The sequence below is a fragment of the Camponotus floridanus genome, unplaced genomic scaffold (genome assembly GCF_003227725.1).
Source record: "Camponotus floridanus strain SB8 unplaced genomic scaffold, Cflo_v7.5 scaffold219, whole genome shotgun sequence".
Classification (NCBI taxonomy): Eukaryota; Metazoa; Arthropoda; class Insecta; order Hymenoptera; family Formicidae; genus Camponotus; species Camponotus floridanus.
The window spans coordinates 57,856-85,582 of record NW_020229347.1 but is presented as its reverse complement, the minus strand read 5'-3'; the positions used below and the strand labels follow the sequence as shown (position 1 = coordinate 85,582).

Below are 27,727 nucleotides of genomic sequence, written 5' to 3'. Positions count from 1 at the left end.
TACTGTGTATAAAAGCATTCTCGCTAAAAAGTCATTTTCAGTTTTAGAGAAATATAATAATATTTATTTAAAAAAAATGAGATATAAAAACATCAGAAATCTTATGCTCTTTAATTTAATCGTCATAATATTGTTTAATATTAATTATAATAATATTTATTTAAATAAATATTATTATAATTAATATTAAACAATATTATGACGATTAATTTAAAGAGCATAAGATTTCTGATGTTTTTATATCTCATTTTTTTAAGACTACATTTCTTTTATTTTCTTAAGTTTTGCTTTCTCTTCGCTACCTTTTCGTCTTTCGGAAGGAAATCGCGAACAAAAGAATCTCGCACACGATCATACGTCAAGAGAATCAGTTTCTTCGTAAAAAATTACGTAAATATATACATAATAATGTGATAATTATGTATATATTTGACTGAGTCATGATGCAACTAGTAAACTTTCCAAACATGTATTGTACATATGTAATGTATATGTGTGTGTGTCTTGCTGTGTGTGTCTGTGTGTGTGTATAATGTGTGTGTGTGTGTGTGTGTATGTATGGATATATGCACTTGTGTCTGTGGGATTATTCGGTTGCAGGGTGATCGAACGTTAAAGCGGAGTTCGAAGGATTACTGATTTCCGGACAAGCGCTTAGGGAGTTACCCGCAGTTACCCGCAATATGTACCCAGGACGGTTAAATTGCACGGGTTGACACAGCATTCCTCAAAGATGCCTTTTTTTGGCTGTTCCCTTCGATAATGCCTGTCGGCGAATTTTTTATTTATCTTCCGTGCTCGGGGCTGGGAAGAGTCGCAATCAAACAAATAACCGGCCTTTTTCATTTCTGAAAAAAAGTGCAAACTTTTGTAACAGTGTGTACAAATAATATAAAAAGATCTGTTATAATATAAAAAGATATGTTAAATGAATTATAAACATTATCAGGAAAAAATCAACTTTAATTATTAAAGTTAAACATCTAATTTGAGCAATGAAAATGTCTTAAATGACAATCGCGCTAGTTTTGATTGGCAAATTTTGTTTTAAAAAAAAGACAGAGTATCTTTATATTTGCGTGTTATTTGCGTCATACAAGGTATATGTATATTATTTAATATAAATGACTAGAAAGTGCTTTCCATGATTGTCAATAAATGGTATATCTAGGTTTTAGTATCAGATTATATGGATTTATTTGACCGATTAAGCCCACTGATAAATCGATTTATGTATCCGAAAAAGATCCAATGCAAATTTCTGTTGTAAATTTTTATATTTATTTTCCATGAAAAATTGAATCAGCGAATAAAAATACTCCTATAATGCTTCTACTTTTTATTGGCATATTTAAAAGTGTGACGATTGTAGAGAGTGCCTTTTTCGACTTAGATGATCCCACTCGAAAATACATAATACGAGCTTACAAGCATTATTTATCAGTGACAAAGTGGTAATTGGTTAATTGCAGACACAGAGATTGATCATGTGCTTAATCGCCTTTCATTTAATACTGTGCTTAAGGAACTATTAAGAAATTGATGGGTTTAAAGCAAAAATTCTCTCATAATTGGAAGCAACTCATAGTCTGTAACGTTCACTTTAAATGTGAAGTTGTATTTAAAGTGAACATTTTAAATTACTGACTGACCTCATCCTTATATTGAGTCATTCAATTAGAAGTCCAGAACAAATTAAACGTTATTTGTACTTTCAAACGAGTCGTTTTATATATTTATGTTAATATTATAATTATTTAATATATTTCAAATTGTAAAATTATTTCACACACACACATATGTATATATTTTTTCAAATATTCAAATATTTTGCGACATCCGGATTTGTATTTAATAATTTAGACAATAATTTATCTCGATAATTCCACTTTAGTTCCATATATGAAATATTCTTTGTATCATCGCGGGTGATATTAATCGAGAATGAAGAAATGCGAACATTAATATTAATGATGCAATCGTTGCATTAAAAAGGCAATTTTTAAACTAAGAGGACCGTGCACGTTCCAGATTGCTTTATTTTTTAAACTTATTTAGTCGAAGGCTGCGTAATGACATCGATAAATAATCGCTGTCCAAAATATTGCCTTATTATAAATATTTCATGTTCTTTAAAAAAACAACTATCTCATTTATGTGATTTTTAATAGATTACAGAATAGATTCATCAGTATATCATATTAATAAAAATATTAAAAAAATTTTTATAAAATATTTTATAAAATATTTATAATCTAAATGGCAATTAAAACATTATTTAACAATTAATTAAAACTACTTCTATTTTATTGTATAAAACACATATGCAATTAAATTATTGTATAAAATTTATTGTATATTTATTGTACATTTATTGTATATTTGATTGATATTAATTTATTGATTGATATTAATTTATTGTATATTTATTGTACATTTATTGTATAAAACGCATATGCGATTAAATTCTAACAATAAGAGGAACATTAAATAATTTATAAATGAATCATGCTGGTTAAACTATCATCTTCAACTATAATTACAAATATTAACATCTGATAAAGAAAACATTGCATACATTTAGGAAACAAATATATTATTTAACATTGTTACAAAAATAGACAATTTTGCTCATTAATCCATTACCGATATATTATCTATCCTATTTGGCATTTGGATTCGTGCATATAAGCGAAAAAAATATCTTCCGTATTAATTAACTTTTATGCTTACCTTCTTCAAAATCTAGATCTAGATCAAGATCTAGACTATTATCTGGATTATTATCTGAACTATCATCTTCACTAGTATAAGGCATATAAGGGCTATTGTACACGCCATGACAGACCTCGCTTAGAGTATCAGCAAGTTTATCGCCACAATATTGCTGGGGTATGTCGAGCTCCTGGTTAAATTCAGGGTTTGTTTTTGCGTTTTTTGATTCCGACACAAGAAATGTGATGGCGATCGTCAGGCTCACGAGCACGTTCAATTGGTTCGTGGACATCTGAAAATATCAGTTCTCATTTAATTACGCGAACGCATACACGAGGCTGGATTAAAAACCGAAAGCAGGGAATATATTATGTATTTATATTTATCAGAGAATTATTTATTATATATTTTATATTTATATCGGAGGGAATAAGCTTTTTCGGAAATAGAAACATAAATAAAGAATAGAAGAATAGAGAATGTAAAACATAAGTGAGCATGTGTTAATTAAAAGTAGATTAAAATTGTGAACAGCGGTGTCATCACGCAGCCTTCGATCAAATGAATTGAAAAAATGTAGTTATCTGAAATACGCGCGGACCAGACAAATTGTTTATGTTAAAATAAAATCTCATAAATACTGATATTTAATGTCTACTCTTTATATATTCGACATACTTCAGCATAGAGATATTTATATATTATTCTAACTGTCCATTTAAGTAATACGGTGACATTTCATTTTCAATAGCTTACAACTAAATAGCGATAACTATCTCAGTGCCTCAATACTTTCATTATATCAATTAAGATCGACTTTAAATGTGCTTTCGATGTAATATCATTTTGTATATCGATAATCTTTTTAATTTTAACTACATCCTTTTAGGCTTCAATTTATATAAATGCACTTTTATTTTGATGTTTCAAGGTTGATGAAGGAATTTATTCGCGATCGATTCGCATACACTATATCATTAGACGTGTCAGAGTCATTACCGCAATAAACACATTGCCCCTTTCAACATACGTAACGCGAATATGGAGCAAATCACTTCTATTTCCGGCGCATCGAAATTAGCGTTCAACTAAGCTATAACTGAAAGAAATGACACGAATTATTTCTAATATTGTTTATCTTTTCCTCGTGATTAGTAGGACTGAAAACACGCGTACATTTACAATCCGTAGCACTATTGCGCCGATGGATCAAACTTTAATTATATTCACGATTTATTATAAAACTTTAAATATATATGCTGAAATTCAAATTAAATCAACATTCTGTCCTTAAAGTTGATGAGGCAATTTCTAAATGTTATTTGTAATATCTACTTTAAGATTTCTTTTTCATACCTTAAGAGATTATAGAGATTTTGCACTCTGATCCGGAAATTTTTCTTAAATATCCAGTACAATAATCCAACTATAATTTTTCTTTGTCTGAAAGAAACTGCGTGATTGTCAGTGAGTTGTTCTCGTCGATCTGAAGAAGGTCGTACATCTTTCAAAAGGTGAACCCGGATGAGAGAAATAATTGTGTTTATGTTTTGCGAACGCGGGAAACGAGATTCGTAGCATCTTACTGCGAAAATGATAAGCGCGATCGCACATCGTCGATACGCCGTGAGAGCAAAACAAATAAAAATATATCGGCCTAATTTATCGGCGAAAATTAGTTCGTACGTTGTACACGATATAACTCATTATTCTTAAATTTATTTCCGTAATCTATTAATGCAGTAATCCATTTACGTAAGATATTTCTAAAAGAGAAGATTAGCTAACAATAAGTTTAAAATTAGTTTTTTCGCAAGAGCAAATGAAATGTGAAATGAAAAGATCGGGAAATGAATTGTTTTTTGGAACACAAATTTAAGATATTATGTTAATGCATTTTTTCTCAAGTATTTGTTTCTCTTTAATATTACACTTTTGTCAATTTAGACCAATTAAGAATTTATTGATTTCTTTGAATTCGCATAATTTTGCGTATAAAATAAGATATCAGGCTGTATCGCTGCTTCAAATTCTCTTAAATAAAATGACAATTAAACAATAATCATACGTTTCGATAACGATAATTATAATAACGTGTGTGTTGCTCATTGGCTTCTCGTCTGGCACCTTTGATAATTGCAAACAGAGTATTGAACTACATAGATTCTCCCAGCAATCTCAAGAAGAGACGCATTTTACGATAGCGAAAAATCCGTAGATTGAAAAGAGATAAATTTAAAAGTTAATTATTCTCAAGAAATAGATTAATAATTTTATTAATATTTTTTGGAAGTATTTTGAATGTGATAGTTTTTTAAATACTCTGTTTACTAAGCCAAAAATAATTCCCTTTTCATAGTGTTGCGAATGAAAATTTAAAAGTCCAAAAAGTCGATTTAGTATACGTTAAAATCAATCAAGTCTTTTTTAATCATAATGAACACATCTAAAAAAATTGATAACATTATTTTTTCCTATTTCGATCGTAATCTGAAGTTTATGATGGAAGACGTTAAATATAATCCAATAGAATAAAATGAAAAGGACGGGAAGAAGCAAGTATCCTCAATGTATCTAAAATAAAAAGAAAATGAAAAAGGCAACTTAGAAATGGCTTGTTCTTCAAGATTTTGGAGAAATAAATCCACCATCATAGGAGAGAGAAGAAAGCTCATTGGTATATCAAAAGATTATCGATATTTTTTGCATTTAAAAAATTAGAATAGTAGCACTAACAATAAGTGTATACCACTGATAAATTCGGAGTAAAAAATGTTCAGCATTCATAATAAAGAGATGTCACCATTTTTTCAATATCTCTAATGACAAGTCCCAATGGGACGTTCATAAAGGATGAAATGAAGAGAAATGAGCTTATGTTCATTTATAAATTAACTTCATAATTTATTTATGGTTAATTATATAAAAATCGTATTATAAAAATAAAATATGCCATACATATGCAATACAATATGCTTAACATTCGTTTATTGTTCATTGGAACAGCAATGTGTTAGCAGTCTTTCTTTCCGTAAAAAGAATTTCATTTTAAAGAGTTTAATATTGTATTATTATGTAATAAATGTATGTAACAAATTGTGAAAAGAATGTCAAACGTGTCTCCCCCGTGTTCTTTTTTTCGTTATTAATTGTAGGCATATGTCCATTCGCTTTTAATAAAAAAGTTAAATCATCAGACGAACAGTCTTATTATACAGATTTAATCGGTAAGTTAATTTTACGAGAATATATTTGAAATAAAAAACTGAATTTATTTTTATTTATTATAACGACTCTATCCGCATCAGACACCTTTATTATGGTATATTATTAATGATATATTAATTTAACATATTATCATATAAACATTATTGTAAACTTGTCGAAAAAAATTATTTCTTTTTTATTTGTAGGCATATTAAGATTAAACTTTTTACTTTCTTCGAAATTATGTACGCGAGTGAAGTTTGATCATGTAGCATCAAATCAATCAATTAAGTTGAATTGCATATTATTATATTGTAATTTCGACAATCAAGTACATTTCCAATAGTCGTATAATACACAATTCTGTAAAGATAATCTTTTCTTAGCCGCCTTATTGAATTTTGACACATTATTTTTACGCGATCGTTGTATTTCCGGCAAAAATGACAATATACAATTTTTATTTTTAAGTTGCTTGACTTTTATTGCGTAAAACGGAGAGAAAGTAGGAGTAATTTCAGTCGAAATGATTAATATGAGCATTAACAATATCTTCAATCGTTCCATTTTTTTAGCAAGCCGTTTCCTATCGCTTCATTCGTAACAGAGGCAACGATTAAACTTCTCTAACAATTAAAAGATCTGCGATAATTTTGACTTGTTTTATGTAAATTTCTGGTGATTTATGGTAACTCGGTCAGACACATTTGTTAACAAAAATAAACATATTTTCTTTCTTTATGTAATTCAAACTCGCTCTATCGATTAGGGCTAGATATATTATTAACATATATTAACTTCGGAATAAAGTAATGAAGTTTGCCAAGATGCATACGTGTGTATTTTTTTCAAAAATTTGTTAATCTTATTTTAATACATTTTGTTAAATATAATTATGCATTATTGAACATAATTAAACATAATAATACACACAACTCTCTCAAAAATTATCTTAAAATAATGTAGATTTAAAAAGAGAATTAAGACAAAATTTTACTTCAGAATTATACGAAAAATTTTAAATATTAGAAAACATATTATTATAGTAACAAGAATAAATAATGTTATATAGACAAGTATTTAAAATATTGCATATATATATACGCAGTTGTTAAATTACGATATTAACCAAATTTCACATTAAATTCATATATTTTAGTAGGTAAAAATCTTAGCATATCATAATCATATGATGATGACAAAAGCAAACAAATAAGAATAATAAATAATGTTAAAAAACGGTACATATGATATTAGAAAGAAAGAAATGTTTTTCAGATATTAATATTTATTTACACAAGATTTCCCTCCTCATTAAAATAAGGTGATATGAAAAAGGCTTCAAAGTCTTTATGTATGATACCAACATACCGCATTTTCGATGTGTAATTTCCAGGTGATAGTTCGTTGAAATTAAGAACTAAGATTTGCGTTAGATTGTTACAATTATACGTTGCTGGTGTATAGCTAATACCGTTGGTATCAAACAACGATGTGTCCGTTTCATTTATTGTCAAGTCCAATACGTGTAAATGGAAGTTTTGCGTTACATTGCGAATTATGATGTTAACATTATTTTCTCCTTCAAAAAAATACCTTCCAGATATTGTAAAATTACCTTCCAAAATATGTAGTATTAGCTTAATATTGTAGTGAATCGAAACTACATTGTCTGGTAAACGATAATTAATCGCCGAATCATTGCGTAAACCTTTATCATAGAGAATCGCGATAAATATTAGGCCAATGTTGATGTTAAAAATTTTAAAATAGTCATGTCAATTCTCCTTTCAAATATCTGTAAAATATATTTTCAAAAAAATAATATAATATAAACTGTAATTTTAGTTTTATGTTTTATTTTATATGAGTTTTTTAGAGATCTTCGTAAAGATCGTAAAGATCTTATTATAATGATGATGAAGGCAAAAGTTGGACATAAAATAATAATAAATAATATTAAAATAATAAAATAATAAAATAGATTATAATAATAATAAATAAAGAAATAATACATATAATATTTTAGAAGAAACTTTCAACTTTTAATATCAACTTGTATAACTGATTGCTACTTTACTTACGAGATGAAATTAAGACAGTGAACTTATATTATTATATCTTATATTATTTGGTCTTCTCTATTCAAGATATCATCCGTTAGTGACGAACTCGAAGAGATTAAAGCCGTTTACTGTTTGAAGCCACGGGGAAAGTTGTTATTTTTGACCTCAAAAAAGTTATATGACATCGTTAAATGTATTTATGTTGTTGTTTCCGCTTCGTTTTCAACTTTGTAATTTAAAACGGAGTCAAATAAACAATCAAAAAGTAACTGAAATATTAATACATTGCTATTATATAAAGCAATGTAGTAATGCGCTCCCTCGAAAATTGATTTTTTCATGTACATATTGAATAAATCCTTACATTCATCTGAACATAATGCATTTACAAACTACATGTGACATACATAGTGGGATTAGTGTCAGATATATATTTTTTGTAATTTCAAACAATAAAGTAAAATAAATTTTCTTGATCTTATAGTAAATACATAGTAAAAGTATAATAAATATATAAATCCAAATTTAAAATTTAATCTTAATATCTCTTTTTTCCCCCTGGAACGTAGGCAAAAAAAGAAACGAGTTCGCTTTTCGGCAAGCGAAAAAATAAATTGTAATTAATTTTATATTAAAAAATTAACAAGTAAAAATTGGCAAGTAAAAACCAATAAGGCATTCGTATTTAATGTATATACTATGATGAGCAAATATAAAATTTGAAATATACTAATAAATAAATATACTAAAACTAAAAGAAAAATGGTAGTGTTTTTTTCCTCTTTCTTGCGCTTCAATTACTATATCTTATTAGCTCTTATTTGACTATTTTCAATTAAATTTTTATTATTTACATCCATTTTTTACTTTAATTTTTAATTTTATGTGAAACTGATGCATAATTATCCGTATCTGGCTCTTATTGGTCACAAAAATTCAAATTCGTGTCTTTACATATAAAGCCTTATTAATCTCCTGATTGCTCACATTAACTTTATTTGAAATAACATTTTGTAAACAGTTGCACCAATGCTACAGTAATTGCCACAGTAACTTCCAAGTAAATTATAATCTATATAAATAGTCTCATATATTGTATAGTCACAAGACTATGCAAAATTCACAAGATTGATAGAAATAAATGAAGAACACATATCCCTCTCTTGAATTAATAATTTTATGACTTATTATAAGAGATCAATAAAAGTTTATTATAGTTAAGTTTAGTATTTATAGAATTCTGTATATTAAGTTGGATGTATATCAAATAGTATCAATCAATATTTTATCAATATCAATCAATATTAATTTTACTCATTTATGCAAACTAACTTTTATATCGCATATAAAATTCTAATAATTATTATTGTCGTGTTCGTTAACAAAACGCCGCAAAAGATTTAGCACGTCTTATGTTGATTTACTTAAAAAATGTCTATTTTTCGTTACAGTTAAATACATCTTATGAAAAATTATTTTATATATACACACATACATAAACACACACACACACACACACACACACACACACGCACACATATGTGTATATATATATATATATATATATATATATATATTATTATTATTCAATTTACTTATAATTTTATTATAAGTATTTGTTATAGTTCGAGACTATAACCACATCAATTAATTAATTAATTTATTAATTAATTTAATAATTCCTTTCAAACGAGTGGAATATTTGCGAATCGCGTATCATTTACCTCAGCGAACTATATGCGAGCTCGCTGAGCCGGCAGAAATGCAAGCAAAGGGGTTCGACTTTGAACCATCTTTGCTTGCACTAATTGTGATTTTCACCTAAGATTACCTTGACCGTATATGGTCATATTGCTAGGCGATCCCCTCCGAGTTTTGACAAAATCAGGGGAATAAAAACCGTCCACTGCGAACGCGCAACGGACAGTCAATCACTAAATCAACATAAGTGCAGACCATAGGGCAGTGTAAGGATGAATAAAAATAATCCAAATGCGCTAACAAGTCAAGAAAATGGTAAAGAAAATTACAGAAGAAGATTGTGTTAAAAACTGTATATTTGAGGCAAATAAAAACTATTGAAATTACAAAGAACCCAAAATTCTAAACTAATCCCTGCGACTACATCCAGCACCCGAAACCTCCCAAAACCTTACGACGGTACCTAACATGATTCTAGACCGTCTCGACCACAACATATTAATATATAGAGACGGATCTATATTCTATGTGTAACGTAAAATATAATTATTATATTTGAATAAAAAGAATAAAATTATGAAGAATAAAGTTAGAGAGATATTAATGTAAAGAATGTGTGTAAAACAATATCTTATAATAATATCTTATTTTCAAAAAAACAGAAAACGGAAAATTTCTAACAAGTTTTAAAATTAATATCAGAAATCAATAAACATATACATAAATATACGTGTTGCAATTGTTATGATTAATTATAATTATTTAATAATTTTAATTTCTCTTTTATATTAGGTGGTAGAAATGAGGCAAATGTTTCTAACCGTCCCATGCGTTCTATTATTTTGTCTTGAACATCTTTGAATACTTTCTCTTCAAATTCATTTCTTACAAATTCGCTTATCTGAAAATAATTTCATTTATGCTTATTAAAAATTTAAGAGAATGTTGTATTATGTAATAAAAGCATGATACGACAACTTCAGCTAAATTTCATCATTCTATATAAATCTAATGTACTAACAGATTAATGTAAAACATATATATATATATATATATATATATATATATATATATAATTATTACTTAGAAATAAATTTTCGCCTTTTTGTATCATTTCATCAAATTTTTAAAAATATATTTAATGCATTTATTTAATAAAACTAAAAATATTTTTCCATTTTAGTTATAACATTTTAATAACAATAGTACTTTATCGAAAAATTATAAAATCTACAATTTTATATAAAAAATAGAGTAAATAAATTTAAATATAAGTAAATAAAAATATAAAATTTAAAATAATAAAATTTACCTCGTCAAGTTTGTCTATAGAATACACATTGTTAATTATATAAGTTAATATAAAATAACTTGTATCGAACTTTCTGCAAAAAATAAAAAAATAGATAAATGGATAAAAATTTAAAAATAATGGATAAATACAAAAAACAATATGTGCTTTACAATTAATATGTGTTATTAAAATACCTTGGAAGTATTTTTTTAAAATTTGTTAATATATAATCGACTATTACATTATTTTTAGCGTGTTGTCTGATAATAGAAAAATAAATTATATATCCATTTTGTAGTCTTGAACTGTTCGATATGAATATGTCCAAGACATTAATTATATTGTCAGTATTTTCAGAGCAAGCTAAGTACTTCAAAATCTCTTCATTTAGTTTATTTATATATATATTGTATAACTTATTCCAAATAGAAACATTTGCTTCCATCAAGCCATTACAATATGTCCATTCTTTTAAATTTACCGGAACTCTATAACATATAATAAAAAAATTGACATGTATAATTACACACACACACACACCACACACACACACCACACACACACACACACACACACACACACACACACACACGTACGTACGTATGTATGTATGTATGTATGTAAGTATAAGTGTGAATATGTATACAAAATGCTAATAATTTATTAAATACTTTGTCACATATATATTCATATTAATTTATTAGAATTTAATGAAGTAAATTACTTGTGTGTTTTAGGATCTGAGAGATGTTCATTCAGATTAACAGTGGCCATTCTCTTGCATTCGGAATGACCCAAAGTACATGCCCATTTTAAAGCTTTGGTTCTCAGAAATTTCGTAAAGTCATTATCGAAAGGATCTTCTTCATATCCTATGTTCTTAATAAGTCCATCCAAAATTTTAAGCATGTATGACTAAAAAAATCGTAGAATAATTTTATATTGGTTTGTAATTGATATATGAACATTTATCTTATGAACTAGATGCACGTGTACACACACACACACACACACACACACACACACACACACACACACACACACACACACACACACACACACCACCGGACTCACGCACGCCCGTATGCATGCATGCACGTGCGTATATATATTTCTTTATTTTAAGTGATTATGTGACTATTTACTTTGAGATGTTCATTTTCTGGAATATTGTAAATATCTTCTGTAAGACTTAATATTTCAAACATAGAATGCCATGGTATATACTCTGTTTCCTGTGATAGATAGCCTATTAGATTTAAAAACATCATGATATCAAGTTGATTTTTCATCATAAAATGACAGGCGTCATCGATGATTTGAGCACGATTGAGTACATGGATTTTCGTATAGTCGTCAGATTTAAGATAATCCACAATTTTTTGCCAAATGGAAGAATCGTAATTAACACGATAATATCCTATTGAAATTAAATAATATTGTAAATTATGCTATAAATTTATTAAATAATTTATTTAAAAAAAAAATTAATTTAATTTAATTTAATTTATTTATTAATAAATTATATTAATATATGTACATGTATATCATACTTTTCTCTTATTTTGTTACATTTATATATGTGTGTTAAAAATTTATATTATATACATTATAAACGTAAATATTATAAAAAGTTTATACAAAATAAAAATAAAAATAGAATTTTATAGAAAATAAATAGAAATAAATAATATGTAAAAATGATGATAAACGATTAATTATAAATTTAATGATTATTGGTCTTCATGAATAGAAAAGTAAATCCGTATTTAAAAATTTACACTAAAATAATATGGAGTATATTAAAGATACTCACCCGTTTGTTGTAAATTCACAATAATCCAATCATTTTGATCAATTCCATCAATCGTTATATTTCGATCTTGCGGTTTTAGCCAATGAGTGGGTAAGGTATTAGAAAAATCAGGATTTGTTTGCGTAGCAAAAGTCAAAGGTATCCACCATTTGTTATCATTCTTACTTTTATTTTTCAGAACAAAATGTTCTTGTGTTAATATTATCTCATTGGTATCTTTTTTTCGGGTTACATGTACTACAGGGAAATCCGATTGTTTTATCCAAGTATCCATTACCTCTTTCAATCTATAAGCATTATGCGGGACATCTGATTTATCTAGCACTGCTTGCAAAGCGTTCCATAAATCGTCGGAAGTAGCCGAACTGAACGGACTAAATTATAAAGATAATTATAAAAGATTATAAAAGATAGATTTGTTAAAAAAATTATATTACAATAAGTCACATAAATATAAATAAATAATCCATAATTAAAATTGTTTCATATATTTTATATCGAAGCATTAAAATGTAATAATGATTTATTTCTTTTTATTCTGAGAATGATTAAAACAAAATTTTGCAAAATTCTCAAGGATTATCTGCAATGCTTAACTTCTTACAATTTTTTACATTTTATAAGTTATCGTTATTTAAAAGTTTTAATAATAAAATTTTAATAATAAAATTTTTTATTTTCTGATAATTATTAAATTATTGCGTTGTTTATTGAAACATATAAAAAGTTTATTGAAAAGTGTAAAAAATTATTCCTGTAGAAATGTAAAAAATAGTTACTAATTATTCATTTTGAAATGTAAAAATTGTTTAATTTGTATAGTGTTTCATTGATAGATTTATATATGAGCAACTTAACAATAAAACATCATTTTAACCTATTTACTTTTACGTTGAATTGCTATTACATTGAATTTCATTAAAATTGTTTAGATTAAAAGATAAATATATTACTTACTGCGTGTGTAAATATTTAATAAGACCATTTCGAAATACCTCATCGGTAAGTGTATGTTGTAACATGCGCAGTATAGCAGGTGCTGTAATAATAATAAATAAATAAATAAATATAAAAATCGATATATGGTAAAATACATTAGAAAAATCCATGATAAAATTCATAAATTTGTGAACATAGCTAATAAAAGAGATTGATCATTGTGATAGAGAGTACATTTTAACAGAAAAACATTTATTTTATTTTGTTGTTTTTTTTACTTTAGATCATCTATGTTCGGAAATTTGAGCTTGATGATTTATTTATTCTATCTTACCCTTGTAATAATTGATGGAAACGAAATCTGATTCAATTTCTTCGGGTCTATTGATTTCTGATGTAATTGGACTAATACACATATTAATATCATCGTGAAGACTCCTTTGCTGAATATTAACAACAAAGTATTCCATTATTCGCCACTCCTTGAAAATCTAAAATATACATAAATTTTAATAATTAAATAAAGTTTGATTGAAATTAAAAATGTCAACATTATGAATTAATAATAGAATATCAGTTATGATACTATATAATAATTAGTTTTTAAAGAAATCGCTTTCACCTTATTTTAAACTTTAAGTAATTGTAATCTAAAATTACACAGACCACCGGAATTTTAAAGTTGATTAGCTACAAAAGGCAGAGTAGGTGAACCTGATAGATTTTTTGACACTGAAAATGAATCTAGTCGCAAAATTTCTCCAGCATGTCAGATTTTTGAGTAATTTATAAATAATCCAAATATGGCAATTTCGGCAAATTTCATAAATTTATTATGGGAAAGTTTTTTGAAATATTTCTGTTAATGGCATCGTATATTATTAATCTTCACCTTTTAAATCAATTTTCAATTGTTTCTGCACGATTTTTTTTCGTTGAGATATACAAGTCATAAGACTGATCATACATAGTGTCCAATAACCCTAATAGCATTCATGTCCGAAAGATGTCCAAAGAACATCAGAGAATATTTAAGATATCTTCTGGATGTTCTTTAGACATCTTTTACACATGTGTGCTGTTAGGGAAGTCATTCTAAGCCGTGTTATCTCTGTTCTTATCATTAATCAAAATTTTATAAAAACATAAATTTTTGGACGCCGTCTGTCATTTTTTGAAATTAAAAATGGCACATCTATTATGACGGACGGAATCATAATAAAAAGGTATAAAATTTAGAAAAATTTATCAAAATGCAACAAACTGTATTGAATATATTTTTACAGAACCTTTTTTAGGCAACTGAACCTGACATATGTAAGCCTTTTCAAATTTTAAGATGATGGATCTGCCATATTGATGTTAATGTACATATAAATTTTCTTTAACGTAAATTTTTTTTTTAAATTCATACTTGTATATCTCAGCGAAAAAAAATCGTGTAGCAACAATCAAAAATGTATTCGAAAGGTAAGATTAGCACTATATACGATGCCATTGGTAAGAATATTTCAAAAAAATTAGGTTCTTGTATAATAAATTCATGAAATTCGTCGAAATTGCCATTTTTGGACAATTTAACTATAAATTACTCGAGAATTTGACGTGCTAGGAAAATTCTGCGACTAATTCGTTACCACGTCAAAAAATTTATCAGATTCACCTACTCTGCTTTTTTGTAATTCGATTCATTCCTTTTTATCATATAAAAGTTTGAAGAATTCAGCTGTATTATTTATATTTGAATTTAAACAGAAATTTATCGAATGTTCAGTTATATGCAAATAAAACTTATTGAACCTACCTGATTGAGAATATAATCTTCGAAGAATATCGCCAACCCCTCCCTTACCCATAAATGAGACCACCATGATGGAGTGACTACATTTACCAAACCATTGATGTGCATTTCACGTACTGTTGTCCTCGCTACATTTAGTTTGTAGATATTGTATTGAAACTTTCATTGTATGCAGACTTGTTTTCACTAAAATTACATAATGCAGATATATCATTTCAGTATGTATATAATTTATGATTATGTAATATATCTAATATAAAACATTATTTTTAAATAATTGTATATAATTTAAAATTTATATTAATATTCATAAAAATTTTTGTAATTAACATGTATATATACAGAGTGTCCCATTTAAAAGAACGCACTCGATAATTCTTCAACAAACATTTTCGCAAAAATGTTTTCAGTCAATTGCAATTACAATTAAATATTTTTCATAAAAATAACTATATTCTTTCTTTACACCAATTGATTTATCTCATTATTTTGCACATAAAAGTTATTAAAGTAACAATCGAAAAATGAATATTTTACTAGAATATTTTATGTACAAATTCGGAAACTTACTTCAAATCTATAACTCGAAAAGTGCTCAATGAAAAAATACTTAATTATAATGTTTTGGAAAGATCTTTAAATAAGCATATAGAATATGCAATAAAAAGTGGGGAGTTGTACCTTGAGTACTTCATCCAAGGTCAAAATTCCTACTCATTATTAAGTACATTTTTTATTTAGTCCTAAAACTCTGTTTCTTACAAATTTTTCATTATAGTTGATCGTTTTGAATATTTAGCGTTCCGGGATTTTTGAACATTCCTGTATAATATATATTATATGTGTGTGTGTGTGTGCCGTTGCGCGCGCGCGCCGCGCGTGTGCACCGGCGCATTTATTACTTTAAATTTTAAAATTATTTAAAAGAAACAAATTTTATTTTTGATTTCATCTTAATTTATTTAAATAACCAAACATTTTAAAACTATTTTTTTCATAAAAAAATAATTTCTATTATTTNTGAGAGAGATTCGTCTGAAATTTTCTTGCATTTTTGTACTGTTCTCTGTTTTTAATGATATGGCCGAAGTTTCCCGACAGTGGCTTAATGTTTCATTTTCCCAGGAAAATGCTCGGTTGTGTAGGACCTGTGGCTTGTCTCCGCGTTCACCGGATTTAATTACCCATATTAAATTTATTTTAAATGGGGGTGCTCTAAAGCAAAAAATACATGAAGTGCGTGTTAAGACTTTAATTCAATTAAAACGGAGAATAATACAAGGGGTGCAAAAAAATTCAGAATGCACAATGGTCAGTCAGCCACTTGCTGTTCTTATTGATAAGTGTAATGCTTGTCCAGCTTGGAGGTCATTATTTTTGAACAAAAATATGTATTTAATAATTAAATTAAAATGAATTACTGTAAAGCAATAAAGAGGATAAACCTTAAATTATTTCGACATTATTTACTTCCATAGTTCTATAACTTAAAAGTCAATATTCTCTTCACTAAGCGTTTACGAAGCAAATTTCCAGCATTAAATTTTCTATGTTTGAGATTCTGAATTCATATTTAAAGTTTTGCCATTTAATCCGGAAGCATTCCCGTATTAATAATTTTATTTGTTTAAACAATAAAGTTTGTTGAAAACTTATCCTCATTATTGCTGTGTTTATTTATAACTCTTTTCACAGGATAATAAAAACGAAATAATTAAATAATACCAATATAAATAATAAATAGCTAATAATTAAAGAGAAAAGAGAAAGGAGAAGGAACAGAGGAAAAAGAGAACTTTCTTCTTTTACGTATTGGCATAGTAAAATAAAACCTGCATAGACAGATATTAAAAGTATTATTTTTATTTATTTTACACATTTTACCTATATCCCTATATGAGATCAGACATTTGCGTGTGATAGCGCCAATCAAAAAAACAGGATACCCGAAGTACATCACAAAATGCTAATAAACTTTTTCTGTCATGCGAAGTAATTGTTAGGAGTTATTCGGTGAGTATGTTTGTTAAGCGTACATAGTTTTTGTGAGAGAAAGAACGTGGGATAGTGTAAAGGGCTGGACGGAGAGGTGATAAGACTCATATCTCTTTAGGGCATTTTTAGCATTTCTCCCGAAATGAAGTCACGCAATGGTATTCAATTCATATATGTATGGTCGTTTAATTTTATGGTGTCTTAATCTAAATGCTTCTCTTCCAAAGTCACTTGTCATCTTTGCTTCACTGTGCCGTATTATAAATTCGCGAACAAATCGATCAGTATACAAAAATCTACATAGAGGTAATTTGAAAAAGTCTCATATTTTCTTGTTTTTCCTCCTTTATGATTTAATCTCAATTTTCTCGCTAAGTTAATAATAAATTTTTGTATGTATAGTGTGTCCACAATTCTATTTAAATAAAATGTGCCAAATTAATTAGAAACAATTAACAAAATGAAAACTTGTTCTTAAGTTACTTTATTTAGAAACTGAAGTCTTAGTATATCTATGTAGTATAATTAGTGAAAGAAAAGATTTTTTAAAGACAATTTATTCTTTAATAATATGTTTTCTTATTTTTTGTGTGGATAGTAAATTGTTGAAATGAGTTCAGCAAGCTACTAATTAAAGATTGTTTAAAATTATTGAAAGATTGTAAATTAATGAAATTCTTTAAAAAAACCAAACATAGATGCTATTAAATTAGAGTTATTATATCAAATTACATATATTGATAAACATAAAAAGATACACATATTGATAAACATAAAAAGATTCAATAATGTTATCATATCATCTTCGCAATTTTTACATGAACTTGGTAAATATTCCGTATCTTTAATTGCTTATAAAATAATAGTTAAATCAGACACAATGCATAATATGCAACAAATAAAATTCTTTTTTAAACTTTACAAAATACAAATGTTTTTATAAACTTTACAAATACATTCTCTCATCATTTAGGATCTTCCTCTTTATACTATACTTAAATTACAATATCTATTTTTAAGTAAAGCTGCTTATATTTGAATTTCAATCACAAATTTTTCATTAAAAATTTTTTAATGAAATAGTATGAATTTAATGACATTTTAATTTAAAGTAACATACCTTAGTTTAGTGGTACTTTTTTCTTAGGATGCCGGTTATACTTTATATGGACCAAAGTTCTTGATGAATCATGATCTTGTACTTCCATTCCGCTACAAAAGTGTCAAGTATAAAGATTGCGTGGAACATGTCAAAAATTCATCAATTGCCACATGTATCGGTGACTGCTACCACTTGCATTATACGAACAAGGATAATGATTTTGTTAGATCAAAAAATGCTGCATCAAATGTTACGGTCGTATGTCACCCGTGAGAATTGGCCACTGTACAATTGCACGAATGATATCATACATCGGATGATGCAGGCTGGATTGATTAGAAAAAGTGAAGATGACATTCTCTGGGAAGTAAAACGCGAGGAAGAGAGAAGAAACGTTTTAACGAAAAAAAGTTTCCATGTAATAACGCTAAAGCAGCTCGCATTCAGTTTTTATTTTCTTGGATTTGGATACGCTTGTGCTATCATGGTCTTTGTGTTGGAGTTGGCAATCGGTGGTTTCTATTCCCGTATGGTCAAACAGGAAAGTACGTGAAGAAAGAAAAAAAGAATGCGAGAAAGAAAAGTGAATTTAAAACGGACAGTAAACTTTCAATATTTGGCATTAAAAACCGACTTAGAATTCAAAAGAAAGCTTCGAATTAAAAGATTATATGAACGCAAGGTATACTCAAAAGAAGAAACAGTGCATATTTAAATCATGCACATTGACAGAGAACGAAGATCAAGAACGATACGCATCGAAATATTAATTTGTATACTTTTGAGTTTAATCATGAATTCCTTATGGAGGAAATCATCAAGGGAATTAATAGAATATTTATGACAAAGCGACAGGTTAGACTGAATCGTTTAAATCAGAAATACAGAAAGAGAATTAAAACCGAGGCTTGATATTTGTTTTCTATATTTTGTTTTTCATATTCGATGTCTTCGATGTATTGATATTTCGGAGTTATTTCGATTACACGTTAAAGTAAATTGTACAAAAAAAAAAGAAAGATAAAGAAGAGAATGAAAAGATATGAATGTATGGAAAGGATGAGCAAAATATTCGATGATGAAAAACATTTAATCATATTTTTGTTTTGATCAATTTTTTTATTCTAAACTTAAAATTGGAAAGGAATTAGGCTCGTTATGTATCAAACAAACAAATAAGAAAACTGGCGTATCCGAGCCATAGCGGATGGTAATGCCTAAAAATACTTTAACTGTACGCGAAAATGTAAACGAGAACAAGGCATATGCATATATTTTACTTGGTGCATTTACCAAGATATATAGATTCTCATTTTTGAGAAATTCTATAAAAACCCTCTTTACCTGAAGAGATGTAGACGAGAAAAATATCGGTGCGAAGTCGCTGAATCGGGAATCGAACCTATCGTTTCATTTTCCATAGTTATATACAAATAGGGTGAGAGTGAGTGATATCGGTGTGGGGCTGAATAGCTCAGTGGTAAGAGCAGTCGCTCGGCAAGCGAAAGACTCGGGTTCGATTCCCGATTCAGCGACTTCGCCCCGATATTTTTAAGAACAATAATAAAATGCCCGCAAAAATTGTTCAATTAAACCGGTGATACATATAGAAAGAGAATGTGTTAGAACGATCTTTCTGTATTATTTGTACATTGGTGCAAAAGTTTACAATTTTCTTTCAGAAATGAAGGAGGCCAATCATTATTCGTCTGATTGCTCTTTCCGAGCAATTCCATTTTAGTTCCATATATTTTTCGTATTATCGCGGGTGATATTAATCGAGAATGAAGAAATGCGAACATTAATATTAATGATCCAATCGTTGCATTAAAAAGGCAATTTTTTAACTAAGTCCGTGCACGTTCCAGATTGCTTTATTTTTTAAACTCGTTTAGTCGAAGGCTGCGTAATGACATCGATAAATAATCGCTGTCCAAAATAATGCCTTATTATAAATATTTCATGTTCTTTAAAAAAACAACTATCTCATTTATGCAATTTTTAATAGATTAGAGAATAGATTCATCAGTATATCATATATACATAATACATTTTGCGACCCTTTCCAGCTCCGAGCACAAGATAAGAAAACTGGCGTATCCGAACCATAGCGGATGGCCTAAAAATACTTTAATTGTACGCGAAAATGTAAACGAGAACAAGACATATGCATATATTTTACTTGGTGCATTTACCAAGATATATAGATTCTCATTTTTGAGAAATTCTATAAAAACCCTCTTTACCTCCCTGAAGAGATGTAGACAAGAAAAATTCGGGGCGAAATCGCCAAATCGGGAATCGAACCAATCGTTTCATTTTCTATAGTTATAAACAAATAGGCGAGAGTGATATCAGTGTAGGGCTGAATAGCTCAGTGGTAAGAGCAGTCGCTCGGCAAGCGAAAGACTCGGGTTCGATTCCCGATTCAGCGACTTCGCTCCAATTCTCGTCTACGTCTCTTCAGGGTTTTATAGAATTCTCAAAAATGAGAATCTATATCTTGGTAAATGCACCAAGTAAAATATATGCATATGCCTTGTTCTCGTTTACATTTTCGCGTACAATTAAAGTATTTTTAGGCCATCCGCTATGGTTCGGATACGCCAGTTTTCTTATCTTATGCTCGGAGCTGGAAAGGGTCGCAAAATGTATTATCGGCCTTCATTTCTAAAAGAAAAGTGTAAACATTGGCAGCAATGTGTGTAATAATATAAAAAGATCTTTCTAACACATTCTCTATCTATATATACCAGACTAGTAATCCTGGGATTCCAGGTTCGAAACTTTGGGCTGTCATAATTTTTTTTTTAATTATTTTATTTATATATGTGTATATAACATGTATTATTTATTATGTTAAATAAGTATTCGTCATGCTAATAATGTTAGAATACACACTTTTCATGTTTCACATCTTTACAAAATCCGTTTTTCTACCTGCTGTGAACCGCTGGATGCTACCGCCATTAAAGTATCGTTACAGAAAACGTTACGCGGGGGGAGGGGGGAAGGGTCGTGTGATCCTGTCAAAGATTCTAGAAGGTCAATTAGAAAAATATCTTACTTATATATTTATAATATATTTATTACATATTACATATTTATGCAGAAAATAATGAGTAATAAATTAAATAGATAGATAAAGAAATAATTACATAATAAATACATAAAGAATCAAATAGATACATAAAAAAATAATTAGTTAAAAAATAAAAAAAAGTTTTATGATTTATATCATCCGGCGCAATGTAACAAATAAACAAAAAATGTATTTATTTTTTTTAATTTCTTACCAATGAGGTATCACATTTTTCAATACCTCTAATGACAAGTTCCAATGGGACGTTCATAAAGGATGAAATGAAGAGAAATGAGCTTGTGTTGTTCATTTATAAATTGACTTTATAATTTATTTACGAGGCCAATTATATAAAAATCGTATTATAAGATTAAAATATAGCATATACATACACTCGCGCTTATCTGAATGAAATCGATCAATTATGAATAAATAATATAAAAGTACGTTCGCGTGTAATACGCTTAACATTCGTTTATTTTTCATTGGAACAGCAAAGTTAGCAGACCTTCTTTTTGTAAAAAAGATTTTTATTCTATAGAGTTTAACATTATATTATTATGCAACATTTCTGGAAAGAATGTCAAACGTGTCTCCCTGTGTTCTCTTTTTGTTATTAATCGTAGGTATATTTCCTTTCGCTATTAATAAAAAAGTTAAATCGTCAGACGAACAGTCTTCTTGTACAGATTTAATCGCATCGGTAAGTTAATTTTGCGAGAATATATTTGAGATAAAAAATTGAATTTATTATGATTATACATATATTATATTTATTAAGATGATTTTAGTGCTGGCTGGAGATTACAATGAATTTCTTGCACACTCACATAATAATATGATACCAGTAGCATTGACAGATGAAAGAAATTCTCGATTACCTCGGATACCTTCCGGAATGGACTTCGAGCGCATCGTTTCGTGTTAGTGACATCTTCTCAACCTCTCTTGCGAGCTCTGTTACAGGTAATTAATAATAAAACAACTTAAGAAATATATGATATATATAATTTTATATGTAAAATATATAATTTTATGAAAAATATCATGTACAATAATATCAAGTGCCTCAAAACTGCTAGTACAATCAAAAAGGGAAGATATAAAAAAATAAGTCGAAAATATATGTATAGTAAATATAGCAAAATTTTATTATATGAGGATTATTATATGTTTTTTTAGAATAACAAATTTGATATTCAAATAGGTGTGCACTTGATTATCTTTAGTCAGAATAGTCTAAATTATATGTTACTTTTATTCACGTTCTGCGTCCAGATTCGTTTCCGCCTTCAAAAAATCTGATAGATTTACGTACTCTGCTTTTCGTAACCAATCAAACTTAATATTTTGCAAACCTGTGACATTAATATATTTTGGCAATTTAATTGAAAATAGAAACTTATATGTATATATATACATATACATACATATATTTTACGAATCTATTTATAGTTATAATAATTAATCTGAGAAGAACTTTTTAGTTTTAATAATCGCAATTGAAAAACGAAGTCTTCTAAGTATAACCATATTTATATAAGTCTTTGTTTAATATTTTTTCAGCCGCAGAGATTTCAAAACCCGTATCGCGTTTACTATAAACAATTAAATTATAAGTATACGAAAGATATCAATATTATAATTGATTAATTAAATAATACTCAATTTTTTATATATAGTAAATGAAAATAATAATTATATATTATATATTCTTTTTTTTTACACAGAGGACAAAAGACTCACCATAGGCCAACCCAGAAGGATTTTATATCTTAGTTGATAAGCAAATCAAGATTCGAGGTTGCGTAAATGCTCGTTCATATCTCTGGGCGTGGGAATATGATTTGCTCTCGGACATATTCATACATGCATCGATCCAAATGATGGAATTGTTCTTTACACGTTTAATCCATATTCGAACACTACACCAGACGGCTGGCACGAAGTAGAACATATCAAGGGGCGAGAGGGTCATCCTTGGATAATATTCAAGAGGAAATTCATACATGGTATTTCTCTTTTCTTCAGTATCTCTTTCTTTTTTTTTATCTAAGGAAATATATTAGAATGCAAATTAAAAATCAAATACATTGAAATTTGGCTTCAATAATAATAAAGAAAAATTAAATCGAAATTATTAAATTAGCGCGACAGCGCTATAATCGGAATGCAAGAAAGAAACAAATTTCTTCTTTCTGATTACTCGTATATTTCAAATTAAAAATAATTACATTAACAAAAAAACGAACATTTTATCTTTTGATTTCTTTTCAGCGCGACATTAACAATATGCGTTACAAAGTTTTTTACGGTGACTTATTAAATTATACAAATATATGTCCTCAACGCATACGTTAAATTGTATCTCGCAGAGATCTGATGAACACATAGTTTCAAATAATTCTTTAAATTTGTTAATTGTTTCTTTAAGTTGTTCTTATTGTTATTGTAATATGTTAAATTATTAAGTCCTAAAAAATCAGATTCCGCGCTTGTTTACAAATTGATAACTGTGCGCTGTTGTATATATCTTATGCTGGCTTGAGATATACTTGAGATATGCCAGATCTCTACGAAATATTATATAAGTTAACATCACCTATGCGTCGAGGACATATATTTTTATAATTTAATGCATCACCGTACAAAATTTGGAACACATATTATTAGAGTCTAAAAAAGGATCAAAAGATGATCCGTTCGTTTTTTGTTAATGTAACCATTTTTAATCTGAAATATACACAATCAGAAAGAAGGAAATGTTGTTTCTTCTTCCCGCTCCAACCGTGCTGTGGCTCTAATTCGCGCAAATTAATTTTCAATAATATAAAATATCTTAATATAAAGTGAAATTTAATTTATCTATTATTTGTTAGATTATTTTAGATTAATATTTTTTTATATAAATTAACAAGACATACTTTTTTCCTAATTATTATATAATGCATTATTAATAAAACATATTATTAATTTTGCGTGATCCTTAGAATAATGTATTAAAAAGTTTGAACAACTATTACATTTATATTTTCAGACAGCAATATATGCATAGATCTGGATTTTGATAAAACGACCACTTTGAACGGATATCAAATTCGGTCAAATGCCATACATTTGGAACCATTTGTCAAAATCAATTTGAGTTTATCGAAACAAGAAAGATTACGTGAAAGCATTGATATCATGAAAATGCTTTTAAATAAACTGAATGTAAGTCGCGAGATCATTATCTGTTCCGATAGGGAGGTTTCTTGGTTAAGACGTATACAATATACGAATGGTACTTATCAAGGTTTTATCAGTGTGGGCGACAGCGGAAGAGACATTAGCATGAATATAATATATATATTCGAATGGAAATGGTCGAAAATCAAGTATGTCCCTCAATAATTTCTAAGGAAATAATTATAAAAATAATTTATGTTAATATTTTAAGAGGAATCCTCAAATAACTTACTTCAATAATTTCTTACAAATCTAAGTAAATTATAACTTCCTACACTAAATAGATTTATATCTATGAAACAATCATTTATATGTGATGTATAATAATCTTACAAAAATTTGTTTGTTAAAATTTATCTCTTATAGGATTATTTATTACAATTCCTTTCATAGGGTAATAAGAAAGAAGAGAGAAGGAATAGAAAAAAGAGAAACTTCCTTTTCTATTTATTGCATAAGTAAATGAAAACACCAGACGAGATAAAAAAAATATATTCTATTTATTTTCAGATACCTATATCCTCATATGAAAAACATTTGCGCGTTAACGCAACCAAAAAAACAGATCTCTAAATTTATCAAGATAATAAGATTTCTGTCAACGGAAGTAATAATAGGCATAGTCGGGATATGTTTGTTAACTTACATAGTTTTTGTAAAAATCGTGGGATATATAAAAGCTGTATTGGAGGTGATAAGACTAGTGGTCTCTGTAGGATTTTTATACGTGCCCAAAATGGATTCCGCAAGAATCTTTATATGTATGGTATAGATTTTGATTCTTATTATAAATGCTCTCTTCCAAAGTCACTTGTCATCTTTGCTCACTGTGCCGGTTTATTATCGCGACATCGACAGCATAGAAAGTCTCAAGGTAATGGAAAAAATCTCATTTTCTTATTTTTTCTCCTTAGATTTATATTTTAATTCTCGCTAAATTAATAATAAATTTTATATTTATAGTGCGTCTTTCACCTTATTTAAATAAATCTGTCAAACTATTTTATAAGCAATTAAAGATATGAAAAATTTGTTATTTAGAAATTAAATTTATATATCTATATAATTATTTAGTATAATTAGTTTTTTGTAAGTGTAAAAGCGTTTTTTTAAGTGTTTTTGTAAAAGAGACTTTAAGGACAATTTTATTTTTTAAATTATATATTTTCTATCTTTGATATGATATTAATTGTTGAAGTGAATTCAGAAATCTATATATTAAAAATTATTTAAAATTATGAAATATTCTAATTTAAAGAAACTTTTTTAAAAGCAAAACATAAAAACTACTAAATTACAGTAGTTATTATATAAAACTACTAAATTATAGTAGTTATTATATAAAATTAAACATATTAGGATAAATATAAAAGACATTTATTGAAATTTAATAAGGAAAATGTTTAATTTACAATTTTCCATGATTTTAAATAACTTTTTATTAAGTTACTGTTTTAACAAGCGTTATCGAAATTGTATACGCGATTAAAGTTCAATCATACAGCGTCAAATCAATCAATTAAATTTAATTGCATTACATTTTATGTAATTTGGACAATCAAGTCATGATACATTTCCAATAGTCGTTATAATACACAATTCTATAAAGATAGTCTTTTCTTAACCGCCTTATTGAATTTTGACACATTATTTTTACGTGAGTGTTGTATTTCCGGCAAAAGCGCTAATACAATTTTTAATTTAATCGTCTCTTTTTTCAGCAAGCTGTTCACTATCGCTTCGTTCACAATAAGGGCAACGAACAAACTTCTCTAACAATTAAAAGATCTGCGATAATTTTGTCTTGTTTTATATAAATTTGCGGAGATTTATTGTAACTCGATCGGGCACATTTGTTATTTATGTGTTTCGGAGATTACAAACGTGTATCAATTTATGTCTGCGCTTCTATTAATGTATGAATAATTAACAATTAAAATAAATAAATAAAAGAAGAAAAAGCAAATAGATAATTAGATTTCATGAAACGATATAATTTGATCTTTCCTTGGTGCAGTTTGTCATTCACATGTATATTGTTTGTCATTCACATGTGTTTGTATTCTTCGATTCTTTTGTTTTATTACTCTTACCTTTTTATTCTTCTCAATTCTTCAATTTATCCTTTCATCTTGATGTCCATTTATTAAATAATTCGTTAAGAATGTCATCTATAATCGTATAGTTAGTCAATGTGTATAAGTTTTTGCTTTGTGTATGTATGTATATATCTATATGTGTCATATCTCAGCATGTATATCGTATGGACGGATGATCTACTATTCGATTCCGGGTGAATAACGCATCGTGTTCTTCGTTTTTATTGGATCAGAGCTTTCCAAGGAATCAATTTCCGATTCCTTCCACGAGGAAATGCAGAACGAATATGCTATCCATTTAGATATATATGTTGGTTATATAAACCAAAAATGGAATGTTAGTGAGGATTTTCGACGAAAACAAGAGAGTATACAGTGGGGGAAAAATATGGAAGCAAACAATTATTTCCGAAACTATTCATTTTTCGACAAAATGTCTTAGACATAATTTTTATGGTATAAAAAGATGTATTATGTGGCATAGACGGCATGACCTTGAAATGACCCTTACGAGCTGCATACAAATAACGTAAAAAATTTCAAATGGAACTCGTCAGTTTTTGTTACAGATTCTTGTAGCTGATATCGAAACGTTTACAAAACACTGCATATGAGCCCCATTCCCTTAAAAACACTCCCAGTTACGAAACAATTGTGATACAAACAATTTGTATGCACATTG

General features: G+C 27.7%; 2 protein-coding genes across 3 annotated transcripts; both read right to left on the bottom strand.

Moving 5' to 3' along the window:
- Positions 1-251: 251 nt before the first annotated feature.
- On the bottom strand, positions 252-8,054 carry LOC112637903 (LIRP). 2 transcript variants are annotated; one of them, XM_025408599.1, is made up of 4 exons: positions 8,007-8,054; positions 7,294-7,720; positions 2,734-3,007; positions 252-848 (listed from the first exon to the last, which is right to left on the bottom strand). In XM_025408599.1, exons 3-4 carry the CDS (start codon positions 3,005-3,007, stop codon positions 673-675), a joined length of 450 nt encoding a protein of 149 aa, XP_025264384.1. In that variant the 5' UTR covers positions 7,294-7,720; positions 8,007-8,054; the 3' UTR covers positions 252-672. The 2 variants fall into 2 exon arrangements, with proteins under 2 accessions (XP_025264384.1, XP_025264383.1); XM_025408598.1 differs by lacking the exons at positions 7,294-7,720; positions 8,007-8,054 and adding an exon at positions 4,072-4,208 and having other exon boundaries at positions 255-848.
- Positions 8,055-10,027: 1,973 nt separating this feature from the next.
- Positions 10,028-15,647, bottom strand: LOC112637906 (aminopeptidase N-like). Its single transcript, XM_025408602.1, has 9 exons — positions 15,543-15,647; positions 14,073-14,229; positions 13,757-13,838; positions 12,800-13,173; positions 12,129-12,403; positions 11,708-11,898; positions 11,178-11,471; positions 11,002-11,074; positions 10,028-10,590 (listed from the first exon to the last, which is right to left on the bottom strand). Exons 1-9 carry the CDS (start codon positions 15,645-15,647, stop codon positions 10,438-10,440), a joined length of 1,704 nt encoding a protein of 567 aa, XP_025264387.1. The 3' UTR covers positions 10,028-10,437.
- Positions 15,648-27,727: the final 12,080 nt, after the last annotated feature.